This window comes from Cupressus sempervirens, chromosome 5 (assembly GCF_028749045.1).
Source record: "Cupressus sempervirens isolate cs-2001-9-10 chromosome 5, ASM2874904v1, whole genome shotgun sequence".
Taxonomy (NCBI): Eukaryota; Viridiplantae; Streptophyta; class Pinopsida; order Cupressales; family Cupressaceae; genus Cupressus; species Cupressus sempervirens.
Genome location: NC_143122.1, coordinates 687,472,171 through 687,486,405, shown reverse-complemented (window position 1 = coordinate 687,486,405; position 14,235 = coordinate 687,472,171). Strand labels below are relative to the sequence as shown.

The following is a 14,235-nucleotide window of genomic DNA, read 5'->3' as shown; positions in this document are numbered from 1 at the left end:
CAGGATGATAAAGGGAAAGTTAATGATTAAGTGTTATCCAAAAAGTGTTGATGATAAATTTTAAAAGTTACCTTTTATCCATAAATCTTTAAAAGCAAGTGTAATGGACGCTAAAAAGCTAATTGTCTTGTCCCTGACTGTTTTCAGAAGTCAACACAATTTCCTAGATCCCTGTCTCGCCTGCTATAGCCTGTTTTTCATAGATGTTTTTTTCTTTCAAACTTGGAGTTCTAAATTCCCTTTGAAATCTTAATTACTTAAATTCCGTTCATATGTTTCTTCTCTCCAACACTTTCTGCCACGATTTTAATGGTATTCATTGGTTTGTACTTATATGATAAAGATTTTATTCATGTATACGGTACATCTTGGGATCTTTCAGTATTAATGTTTCTTAGCCACATTTTTTTAGTTTATACGGTAGAAAAACAAAATGATTTTATATGGTTTTTGGCAGGATATAAATACTAATTCCCATGAGATCATATCGTGTCCTACCATTGACATGGTTCTTATTAACTTGTTGCTAATGACTTTTGGGTCTTTATGGAAATACTGTATATTGTATTTAGCTGCATGTTTGTTTAAAGATCAACCCAATTCTATAGTGTGAAAATCAAGTTTCTTCTTTGATCCTTCCCTTAAAACTTTGCATATATTTTCTTTTGCATCTGATTTCAACTTAACTATCATGGGTTCGGCTCTCTGCTATTTTCACTATAGTAGCATTCACCGCAATGAATAGCATCCTTTGCCTTCTTGTTTATGACCTTTTGGCTTTTAGTAATGGATTGCATGCAACCTAGAGCAAGTGTTACAGGATGGTTTGTGGTCCTGGATGTGTGACTACATTTACTAAGTTTGGAAGTTTCTGCCACTTCTAGTCTGGTTCAAAAAGCAAGGATAATTTGGGAACAAGGATTTCCCATCTATTCACTTAGGTCCCATCAAAGAGCCAGAAAAATTGTTGACAAGGGTTTCTCTTGACAAGGGTTTCTCTCAGAGCTGATCTTTGGTGGAAAGCCAAATTGAAAGAGAATATAAAGGGTGAAGAGGATTTTGATACACTTCTATTACCGTTGCAGAGATTATGAGGGAAAAGTTACACCAGAGGAGGTAGCTGCAGCAGCTTTGTATCTCAAGGACACTCTGGGTCAGGAGCCAGTGCAAAAATTAATCAGTAACTTGGCAAAAGATAAAGGTACAGGGCTAAAACTAACTCAACGGGCTACTGTTGCAAATATGTATGATTTAAGAGTTATAATATTGATATAAGCAATGATAAGATGGTGACTTGGGGAATTGCTGCTTTTGCAGCCTCTTTTTGTTTTTGTTACAAACAATATTTTTGTAATTCTTTCCTGCATTTTCTTTGAACAAAGGACTGAACTATGCCATCTCTGCGTAGCTCTGGCGAGGTTTACTGTCCCTATTCACGTGTTTCCGTCAACTGATACAGAATTTTAACAATGTTTATTTTCCATACCATCAGATGGGAAGATCCTTGTAGAAGATATTGTGAAGTTAGGAGCCAGTCTACATGATGAAGACCAGAAGGGGCAAGAAAAGGAGCTTGATAAATGATGGACTACATTTTCTCGACAGCTCTGAGCTGCTTTCGGATGTTGCAATTTTTTTTGCATATAATCTAGATTCATTATTTATCTTGGGAATTTCAGAGGTTCTTTTGTTTCAACTTTAATGCAAGCCTTTTTACGGCTCACCCATAAAGTATATCCCTTATACATGTCCTGGGCTCATTCCTGGCAATTTGACATTGTTTACGTGTAGATGCAATTTATCTTTTTGATTTATAGCTTACATTTAAATTTTCCAACACAGATTCCCCATTACAAAACAAACTATAGCATGCTTTACAATAAATGTTATGGTGATATGTGTTGTTACGACCAGTCTGATCAAAGTGTCTGGTTTCTAACTTTCTATATAAATCCCAGTCTCTATTATTTTGCTTCTTTTTTAATTTTCTATTTAAACTCTCATCTCATTATTTTGCACCGCAACTAGTTCTCAAAGCCATCGATTTCTACTAAGACATGTCATTTGGCAGATCTGGAGACGCCCTCTCTCTCTCTCTCTCTCTCTCTCTATAGAAAGATAGAGTTTTATTATCTACTGGCAAAATATCCAGTGTGGGTTTTGACTATAACAAGTGCTAGTAAATAGCAGACCAAAATTGGTGGACTCCAAGCGCTGGTAACTTCCAACAACCAATTCATTATTAGTCTGGAACTAATCACGGTAAATACTAAACATATCAAACACATTTGCATACATGACGCATGACACAGATACTGCAAATGTTTAGTTTGTTACTCTCCTACGTACTTTATTCTTTGGAAACTACAGATTCTACAACACAGATTGGAAACAAGATTTGCTAAGCTGATGCATTGTTAACCATCGTATTATGATAGTTGGGTTATTTTTATATGGCAGTTTTAGATTGGATTAATGCTAAGTGAAATTGTTTATATCCCATCATTAAAACAACAAAACTAAATAGAGATAGATAATAAATAAATAAAAATTATAATAATATAATATTAATCATATTGTAGTATTGCATAATATATTAATATTAAACTACAAAAATTTAATATTATTATATAAAATGATAAAACATTAATAATCATAATATAAAGTGAATTATATTTATATTAATAGTTATAAAAATATTCATAATAAATAACAACCTAGTAATAAATTAATATTACCAAATAACATAATGAAAATATACATCTTTTCACATTTCAAGGTACATTAAGAATATCAATCACCCAAAAATACATATAGGAGTTAGTTGAATGATTTTAATTAAATTATGAAAGATTATGATAAAGAGGCATTATTATTGGTATCATAGTATGTTCCTACCAACCTAAAGGAACACCATATGACAAAATCAAAAGTACCATTAGAAATATAAGAAAGAAAAAACTCTTAAGAGGGAAAATATAATTAGAAAGTGGGTTATAACAAAAACAACAAAGATACATTAAATATTTTGTGACACTTTGCATTATGAAAGTGTTCATTACCTTCCTGTATTCAATCCCAAGGAAATTTGTATAGAATCATATTATATAAGAACCTTAATCCTTTTTGTATTGATCATGATGGAACAAAGACCCTTACTGTCAAGATAACAACCAAAATAGGAAGAAGCAATGATGTCCAAAGCACTGATCTCCAATCCAAGTTTATGCAAAGTTTGCTCCAGACCTGGAAAGCACAACGCTAAGAATTAACTTCTCCAAACTTAGAAGGCGACATATGGAAGAAGTCAGTTTTCCTAAAATGTAGGCGATAGTGAGATTAAGAGGAGTGACATTCTTGACATGATTGCAAGAGATACTATTCCAACCATAGGGGTTTTCGTCATAAGCATTTTCGTTACTCAATTTATTACCCCCATCAAGTCAATTGCTTTCTTCTATTTATAGAAGAATTTTGTTGTCTTCGAGATGCAACTACAATGGAGAAAGAGAACATTGAACACGTAAAAGAGGAGAGTGAGCATCCCATTTTTCTCGGCTATTTTGACCATGATTGAGGACATACAAAACTTCAAACTTGAAGTTGAAGGTAATTTGCAGGTACAAAATTTATAGTTGAAAGATTCTACACGTAGCCTTGTATAATGATTGGTGGTCTATATAGAGATGTGCAATCAAAATGACCATGAGAAATGCCAATATTACAAGCAGGAAGTGTAAGCATTCTCTCCTCTTTTGCGAATCAAAGTTAATGCAACGAGTTCAATCAAGTTGGGAAACACCTCTAATGTCCCTTATTGGGTTTACTCTTTAATCGCCTCAAAATTCCCAATTTGGGGTTTAGAGTAGATTATACAACAAATAATTTTTTAATATATTTTACACCTAAAATATATGAAGTTTTATGGAAGATTCTTATTTCATTTATAAGGAAACAATAGCAATATCGCTCTCTCCTAATAATGTGGTAGCTTTATTGTTTTCCCCCTTTCTTTATTCAACTACTTAATGTTTATATAGATACTCATTCAATTCTTATACAATTATAACATCCCTTACTTTTCTTTTGATCACTTATACATTCTCCTTTTTCAATCATTTCTTTTATTAATAGCTTCATCTTATCCCTCTCAACACTTATATCTCGTGTTTTCATTTCATTTAATGTCTTTCCTTATTGATCAACTTTATATGGTATTACCCTATGTTTATGCACTTACATTAGAAGATTCCCTTCACATTTTTGAGGTTTATGATGCCTTCCTAACCTTATTTTTATTCCATCTCTACTTTTTTGGGGCTTATGTGGGTTTAAGGCTTTGTTATTTTTTCAACGTTTAAAAAAAATCTTAGGTCTCTCCCTTATCCATTTCCTTTAGTCTCCTTTTCTTATTTTATCTTCCTTCTCAGGCTTTCAACATATCATTAATTGTACGAATATTTTGTCCTCGTTAATTGGTGGTTTAATACTTTATATCATATGTTTACCTTTCTTTTAAAAGGCTTCCCTTATAATTCTTTTAGAAAGAAAACGTGGGTGAAGCCGAATGAAAAATGGTTACATAAGTGGGACATTGACATTCTAAAATGCCCAACACCAATGAAGAGATAAAAAGGCTCGTGTTGGAAATAATTAAGGTTGCCATGCAGAAAAAACAAATGGGAAAGAAAAAGATAAACTATGTGAAAGAGTTCAACCCTTCGTGGTGTCATGATGTTAAATAATACCTAAAGGTGGACATGCAAGGTAAACATGGCTGCTAGTGGTGCAATTAACCCTGCGGTGTGAGATGAGGAGATGGATGATAGCGACGGAGGCATGTGAGGGAATAAAGTGCATCTTCTGCAGTGAAGGGTACATTGAAATGGAATGTCACTTTATTTTTGAGTGCTACGTCTTCTAGGATATCCAAGAACAATATCAGGACAATTTGAAGGAGGGCCACTTGCATAAGGACTTTATGGAAATGCTCCTAGAGGCTGTTCAACCTCGTGGAAGTTATTATAATACCTTCATTCATTAATTCATTCCATTCTATGCCACCTTCTATGTAAATACCTAACTATTAGGGCACACAAACGGTTAACCATTCTTACCCCAACCATGCATGCCCTTTCCTATTAGATTCTTTTTATTAATATGCTTTATTGTAGATAGATTTAGCTAATTTGCCTAAAATGGACAATAGGATTAAAGCCAATTTTCTTTTATTTATTATTATTTTATTTATTAGTTTTGAATAATTATGTATTTAATATTTGAATATTAATTGTTCTTTTTAATTAATAAGGAATGTTATTAAATAAATACATACTTTTGATTATTATATTATATAATAATTTCATTCAATTAAAATTAATTTATTAATTTATTATTATTGTTTAATATCCATATTATTAGTATACTATTATTGTATTATTAATTTTTTCCTTCTAGAAGAGGAATATTATAGTCCATCTTGAAAATTGTTTGTCATCAAGCAACAAACCATTAGTTTGGTGTGGTCCCTGACATGACATGCAATTTGATGATCCTAAAATCAACATTTCAATGAGGTTAGATTTGTAAGACATTTGTAAGTATAACTAATCAACTTTAGAATATTTCATCATAAAACTATATAATAAAATTCAAAAGATAAAACTTATCTTGATTTGTTGTGGCACTTATGCCCCTTTTTGCTTAGTATTTCTTTTCTCCAAGAACACCATAATCAAGTTGACACTCACCAAGAATGCCTCTTGATCAACTTTGGTGCTCACCAAGAATGCCTAGACCATGATTTCACATTCACTAAGAATGTCCCATCAAACCTTGATGCTCACCAAAAACATCTAAACTATGCTTTGACACTTGCCAATTTCTCTTGATCAAGATTTGACATTCATCAAGAATGTCATTGATCAATTTTTGACACTCACTAAGAACATCTAAACCATGGTTGGATACTCACTAGGAATGCTCCTTGATCAAGCTTTGGCACTCACCAAGAATGTTGAAACCATGTGTTGACACTCACCAAGAATGTCCCTTGATCAAGTTTTGACACTTACCAAGAATATCCTTTTGATCAAGCCTTGACACTCGCCAAACGTCAAAACCATGTTTTGACAGTGACCACGAATGTCTTTAATAAAAAAATCCTTATTTTAATTTTATTTTATAGTAAATTGAGTTTACATAAATATATTAATTTCCATTTTGTGTTACTGGCTAACACCACTCTCTAGTTTGTTTCCATATTTAGGACTGAACCTCAAATTTCCACTAGTTTTCTGCTTGGATATTATTGAGATCTTTGTACTTGTGTTTTATTTTTTTATATAGTGTTTATTCATCTTGTGTTGCTTCACTTTTATGGATTTGGCTCCTTTTTTTGCACTGGTGTCCTTGTTCCCATTGTTCTTTGCATCTCAAACATATGCCTTCCTTCCTGATTTCGTCTCTCCCTAGGCATCAATGTTCTGTTTATCATTGCTCTTTATAGAAATAACACTTCCTTCCCTTATCATCTTTCCTCGATTCTTCACATCTATATTTTATCTTATTCAAAACACTCTTTTCCTTTTGGGTAATTCAATTCAAAATTTCTTGGCCTTTTGATGACTTCCTCCAAATTTTGGGGTTGAAGGGGTTTTACTGAGATTTTAGTGGATTCTCTATGAACATAGAAGTGAGCCTTTTCTAGGAAAGATCAGGAATCATAATTAATAATGATAGAAATCGTGGGAGAATACTTCCATGGTTCCTATTTGTTTCAAGTAGATTAACTCTTGGAAATACCATTCAAAATCTTTATCATCAAATCTATTAATAAGCCTTTGTGTGAATTCAATTTAAGTAGTGATTTGCTTATGGCCTAGAGTTTCACAACCATAATGCCACCAACTGTGGGCTAGTCTTGCTAAATCTAGTATGAAAAACTTGATAACACTTTCCTCTGTCATGGGGCTAAGAGATAGGTATGTATCCAATTTTTGAATCCATGTTTGAGCAGTGTGTTTCCTTGATCTGTCGAAGCATGGTAGTGATACCTTTTTAATCTTTGTTTTGAGATCTTTATTTACATAGCTTTTCATTGTATTTTCCAATATTGTGGTTCCATAGTATTCTTTAAAGGGAATATCGTTTCTGACTTCTAGATTCATCTTGCATACATTTGTGCAATTTCTCGCACACTATTTTGTGGTTGGTTCCTCTTCCTCTATTATTGGTTCTTCGTTTGGAAGGAATAAAGGAAAAGTGTCTCTATGAAAGGAGTTTTGTGTTAGATGTTCAAATTTAGAACAAACATCCCTCCATTTGGATTGGTCCTTTCGATATGTATGTTATTACCTAGATTTTGTATGGCTTCAAGTATCATTTGATTTGTGCTCTTGAACCTTTTGTTAGTTTGCTCCATTAAGCTTCTTAATTCTTCAACTAGTTGTTTCGTCATAGTTATTTGATTTATTGACGAGTTTATGTAAGCCAAAATTCACAAGATGACATGATTATGCTCTAATACCACTGTAATGTTCCTTATTGGGTTTACTCTTTAATTGCCTCAAAGTTCCTAATTTGGAATTTGAAGTAGATTACACTACAAATAATTTTGAATATATTTTAAACTTAAAAGTTTATGAAGTTTTATGTTCACTTTAAAGATACACAAGTTCTTAGATAATATATGAATATGAGAGATACATATTTCATTTGTAAGAAAAAAGTACCAATATCACCGTATCCTAATAATGTAGTACCTTTATTATTTCCCCCTTTCTTAATTCAATTACTTAACATTTATTTAGAAGTACTCATTTAATCCTTATCCAATTATAACGTCCCTTACTTTTCTTTCGGTCACTTTATGGATTGTCCTTTTTAGTCTTTTTTTTAATATAAACATCTTCATCTTATCCCTCTACACTCTTATATCTCCTATTTTGTTCTCACTTACTATCTTTCCTTATGGATTAGCTTTATATGGTATTACCCTATGTTTATGCACTTAGAATAGAATATTCCCTTCACATTCTTTAGGTCTTTGATGCCTTTCCAACATTATTTTCATTCCATCCCTACTTTTTTGGGGCTTATGTGGGTTTAAGGCTTCATTATTTTTCCTTTATATATGCAATATTTTTCAGCTATTTAAAAAAAATCTTATATGTTCCACCCCGACCCCATCCCACCACACCCCCCCCCATTTCCTTTTACTCTCCTTTTATTGTTCTATCTTCCTTCCTGTACCTTTATCATTTTCCCCTTTCCTAATTCAACTACTTAAACATATACAAGTTCTCTGATAATCTCTAAATATGAGAGATACTTATTTCATTTATAAGTAAAGAAATACCAATATTGTGCTCTCCTAATAATGCATTACCTTTATTATTTTTCCTGTTTCTTAATTCAACTACTTTACATTTATTCAGATACTCATTCAATCCTTATCCAATAATAATGCCCCTTACTTTTCTTTCGATCACCTTATGCATTGTCCTTTTCAATCCTTCCCTTTATTAATGTATTCATCTTATCCTTGTCCACACTTATATCTCCTAATTTGATCTCACTTAATGCCTTTTCTTATCAATTAGCTTTATATGATAATACCTTATGTTTATGCATTTACATTAGAAGCCTAAGAGATGTGCATGTTAGTATAATTATTCCACCTGAACCCGCAATGAAGATATCGCAAACACTCTAAGAGAAAAAATTTTGAGGATGCCCACTTTTTGGTTGGGATGGTTGTTAGAGGTGTTGGGACTTGAAATCGCCTTCCCAATTTGAGTACCATTCCAAGCTTTTGAGCCCTTTAAAACACATTTAATGCATGTGTACCCATCTATCCTTTTGAGGCCTAAGAGGTGTTTAATGTTTCTAACACGTTGCATTCAACATATCCACTCATCCCATGAAGATAAATTCCCATTCCGAGTCATTCTGTGAAGTTACATTTTGAGCAATGTCCAAATCTGCATTTTTGCTCAAGTGTCAAACAATGACAAGAGGCCTAGTTTGCAATTGAATATCTTGCACCCGGTTATATTTCATGACTCACCTCTTGGGAAATGTTTAGTCGGCTTATCAAAGAACCTATGTTTCAATTTTCAAGTCACTTCGATATGTTTTGACTAGGTTTTGAATCCCTCAAAGTCGGTCGTTTATTGTTGTTATGTTGATGCAAATTGTTTAGAATTCTGAGAGGCCCTGTTTGACTTGTTATAACTTTGACCTGGTTGACTGAAATGAGAAAATTCTTTTTGTAATGCATTCTAGAGGTCAAAGACTTATTATGTTTATGATTTGAGCTTATGACGAATTCGTTTGATCAGTTTTTGAATGCAATTTCAAATGCAATTTATAAAGTTTTACCGGTCTCAACTTGCAGATTGATTGGTACCCCTATTTGGAATGTCACAACTCTGAATCTATGATAGGTGAAATCAAATGGATTGTATAGTTGCATTCTACTCTGAAAATATTTTAAGCCTGCCAATTTGCAAGTCTTGACGAATCCATTTGTACACTTTCTCAACTCCATTATGTTTGAGAAAATCACTTTTCTGCCAGTGTTCCTAGCTTTGTAATTCCGAGTAGCCCACTTTGATCGCTTGCCAAATTTTCCCAATTATTCATCATGAGCCCAAATCAAAGATTTGTACTTTCTTAGTGACAGTGAACCAATTCCTAGTTTTCGTGCCCCCAAGTGTTAGTTTGACATGTTTTCAAAGCCAACATAGAATGTGATTTATTGTTTTTTGACATGTTTGCTTGCAAGCAGTTCTGCGAAGACAACTTTGGCGGTTAATATCTTTTAACTAAATGATCGTAATGACATGAGATTTGGCAGGGTGCAAGAATGTGGAACTAGAAAATCAGTGCATCTGATTTCATAGCTCGGTTAGATGTTTTGGTTAGTTTTTAAAGCCATTTAGAGGACCTCGCAACATGAATTTTCCAATTTGCTTGAAAGGTAAAAGTGAGTTTTAAAAGTTGAACCAATGATGCAGATTGTTTTCAGTTAGAGTCAGGTGTTCAGTAGATTAGTTTGAGATGTTAGTTGTTTGAAAATGGAATTATTTTTAGCCAGACCCTCCTTGGGGTCCGACTGACCACTTCAGATTGATGGAACATCTCAGGGTCCTAAAGATGTCTTGAGTTTTAAAGTGATATTGATTTATAAAGACGTAACATGGGGTCAAGTGTAAGTGGGGAAATGTCATCTTTTGAGGGCGATTAAATATGTGGAATTGTATCCATGGTAAAGAGCAAAGTATGTCATTGATTAATAAGATTGACAATAAAAATGCCAAGGGTTTTTTAAATCAAGTGAGTAATATGAAGTTGCAGTGTCCAGGCAGTAGTTAGAAGTCTTGCTTGAGTTTGTGGATCAAGTATATGGAAGGTGTAGCCATTGGGAATGTCAAAGATTCATCACAAAATTAAATTAATTCAAAAATATAGGTACTCAAATTTGATTTACTAGAGGAATGATTAAAACAGTTAACCATCACGTAATGGAAGTTAGCAAATAACTCATGATACCTCACTTACCTTATTCGAAGATAGCCATGTGGAGGTTGATTTTATCTAGAATGACTCCAAGGAAAGCAAGATCAAATATGTTTGTTATGTAGCATGCATTTTTCGATAGTTTTCCTTAAAAGCATATAACAACATGGCATAAATTGTATAGGAGTTTCGTAGCCGTCAAAGCTTCTCAGGCCATTATTGACCAATCTTTGCAACATTAACACTAGATACAGGGTAGTAAGTGAAATCACAGTAACTAGGGGAGGGTTTTGATCTATAGTCTTATATGGATTCCTCTGTATGGAAATGCATTGTATAAATACTAGTTAGCTTGATATCTTTTGGTGTCTTCCCCGAACACAAGGAGGTCATCTTCGAAGCTCATCAATGCCCTCTTTTCTTATACCTTCTCCATAGTACTCCTCCTGTTGTAGTTAGTTGAAGGAAATGTGGACTTGGAAATGTGTAGAAACCATTGGCTGAATAAAACACTTTTCCTTGTTAAACCAACTTTTTTTTTAATATTGTAGAGTTTATGTGATTATTGGCAAATAGGAAGGAGAGGCTTTTGTAGTTGGCAAATAGCGGCAAGAGATCTCCATGCCATGAGAAGGTAGCAATTGATTTTTTAAGACTTTGGAGAAAATTAACTATTTCCGCCATCTCAAAAGGAGTGGCATTGGTGATGAGATTGAAAAATGGAGGCGTGGAAACACAACATTTACTCCTAGCCATCAGTAACCTTCATAAAATGGAGCTTCATTTTGGTTGTAGTTTTTAGAAATCAACATCTACAGTCAAAGCTATTTTAGAGCAGGAACATGCGATTCAAATGTTGAGGAAGAGCGGTGGAAGACGAATTTCCAAAGAAGAAAGACTAAATATTTAGTCCCACATTCACAAAGTGGGGGACTTTTTGGTGTTTAAATACTTTTCCATACTATAACATAATGTCTAAAAGACCCACAACTTTTGAAGCCCAAGCCTTGTGTGAGGGGCCCGCAGTCAACTATGGATGGCCAATTGGATCGCATCATAACAAAATTTTGAATGGATATGCAAAATGAAATGGTGATGTTAGCTGATGACATGGAATTCGTGGACCAACCAAATCATGATGTGGTAGAGGACTTCATCATAACAAAATTTTGAATGGATATGCAAAATGAAATGGTGATGTTAGCTGATGCATGGAATTCGTGGACCAACCAAATCATGATGTGGTAGAGGACTTCAGATGTGGCATGCTTCTCAAGGTGATGGCATGGCAAATAGTGCCACTTGTCACAATGTTGCTAGGTCATGATGACATGGCATCGTGCTGAGGTGGACAATGACATAGCGACCAGTTGCATGGCAGGATGACATGGCACGATGACAAGGTGATGGCATGGCGGGAGTTGCCACGTGTCATGACATCGTTATGTCATGATGACATAACACCATGCTAAATAAGATGGCAATATGGTGACCAAGTCAGAGGTTGCCACGTGGCAGGAGAGGGACCAATAGGACAGTGACACGTGGTGCTCGGGTGGTGGGTGTGAGATGACTGTGCAGAGACGAACCAATCTGGTGGTGACATATGTTTAGTCAGTCAAACCTAGTTCAACCCGAATTGAAAATGGAAGGAAAATTTAAAATGCAGAAAATTATTTTTTATTATTATCTTCACAAAAGGCACTTACATAGGCATTTTAAATATAATGAAAGTTATAACATAAAATTTTAACTTTAGAAACAGGATAAAATTTAAAATGCAAATGTAGACCAGAAAGCCATGATAGGAGCTTGATTTTCAAAATGAGATTTTGGGCATTTCTGATGCACCAATATAGCAATATTATATATCGCCGGAACCAGGAGAGAAATTTTTTTCCATTTTTGGAGCTTATTTCTGCATAGGAGGTGACTAGTTTGAGTTATTCAAGGATTAGTCTCAGGAATCCATTTTTCAGTTTCATTTAGTTGGGATAGTTTAGATTTGATTTCTAGTGAAATGGTGAATTGGATGAACATAAAAGGCAGTATGAATGTAGTTAGGAGTGAGTCTTGTAATCTCCAAGTCATATAGTGGATGGATTATCAACATTTCATATATTTTGGCAACACGAAGGTTTTCATCATTGAAGAAGCGATATTTCAAGTTTGTTACAAAACAATGATGAAAATCATATCAGATTTCAGTTATAGAAAGATGAGAGATGTTTTATAATAACAAGGAATGAAGATTCAAGTGGACACATGTCACTTTTAGATCAAATCTAGGATTTCATTCTTTTCCTATATCTCTCTCTTTCTCATTCATTGTAAGGGTTCTAGATTTGGAGAAAATTTCTCATTATTGTGATACCATGTAGGTTCTAATCTTGAGTTTTCTCAGTATTGTGAGACCAGGGTTCCAATTTTGGACATTTTCACTACTGTGATACCATTTTCTTCAGCATTTTTCTCTTGTATGAACATCAATAGTTAAGCTAATGTAGATAGTTCTAATACTTTTAGTGGTTTCATGAGTTGTTTGTATGCATCTTGAATGCATAGTTTCATAGAAATGAATACAAATGAGCAAGAATCTTCTTAGTTTCATTTTGATTCTCGTCTCCTATCTCTATAATCTGCAATGTTTTGAGGTTTAGGAAAAAAGAATTTAAACCCATTTGCATCCCCATAAGGTTTTATGTCTAATATGTTTTGTTGTTGGAACAAAGGGCCAACTAAATGCTTGATGTATTTGATAGGGTTGCTAGTTATTTGAGAAGGACACTTCAAGAGAATGAGGTCTTTATGAACACCGATGTCTGATTCACAAAGTGATAAGATAGCTTTGATATCTTGATGTATGGATATGTTAGTGATATTATAGATGTATGTGTGTGATTTGTGGAATTGCCCAATAGATAAGACACTGATCAACTATAGGATCAACTTGTTCTTATTGTTGCATATTTGGGGATATGCTGAAATCAAAAACTATAATCATCCATTTCCCTTTCCGTTTAAGAGCTGAAAGGGTGCCCTCACTTAGCTTATCAATGCCTTAGATCATGTCATTAGCTATTTCATGTCTATGATCTTTGCATAAGTATAGAAGATATAAGGGTTTAATCTATTTTCTTTAGATTCAGTTTATGCTTTGAATACGGGTACCATATGAAGAATCTAATAACTCCACCCACCTAGGTTTTTTAGAGCATGAAGTAGAAGGGTCTAGCCTTCTAGTTGGTCGAGTGATTGAAAGGATATGTTATAGATTAGAAGTAGCTGCCCCTAGATGTATTTTGTTCTCATTGGGGTAATTTGAAACCCTGATGTTTCAAAACACCAACAAGAGGAAGCATGAAGATAAAGGTCAACATGAGCGGATTTGAAAAAAACCCCATGACCAAGAGAGACATCAGGCCTTTTGTAGATCAAAACATCAAGGAAAGACAAAAGGTTATCATATTCAATCTGTTTGATGCATCATCTTGATTGAGGTTGGAAGGGTTATTGTAGATGATAATAGCCTCCTTTAGCTTTCTCTTGAAGAAGTTCTCCTCCTTGTAAACAATTTGCATGTCCTATAAGAAAATGTGATGCTTAGTGAAAGTAGAGTGCTTAGCCAGAGCATATTTAAAAATTCACTTGTGCTTGATGTCAATTGCATGCTCCTTAATTTTGGTGCCGAAGGAGTGACTGATTTTGCCT

General features: G+C 33.9%; 1 protein-coding gene across 3 annotated transcripts in view; it reads left to right on the top strand.

Moving 5' to 3' along the window:
* LOC149557818 (uncharacterized) overlaps positions 1 to 1,837 on the top strand; it is a 106,514-nt gene extending 104,677 nt beyond the window's left edge. For all 3 annotated transcript variants that reach the window (XR_016364922.1, XM_089832302.1, XM_089832303.1), the window contains 2 exons: positions 1,086 to 1,201; positions 1,493 to 1,837. Coding sequence is in view for 2 of the 3 variants with exons in the window: in XM_089832302.1 (XP_089688428.1) it covers positions 1,086 to 1,201; positions 1,493 to 1,584 (208 nt within the window). In the remaining variant the exon portion in view is untranslated. The remainder of the gene's footprint in view (positions 1 to 1,085; positions 1,202 to 1,492) is intronic.
* Positions 1,838 to 14,235: the final 12,398 nt, after the last annotated feature.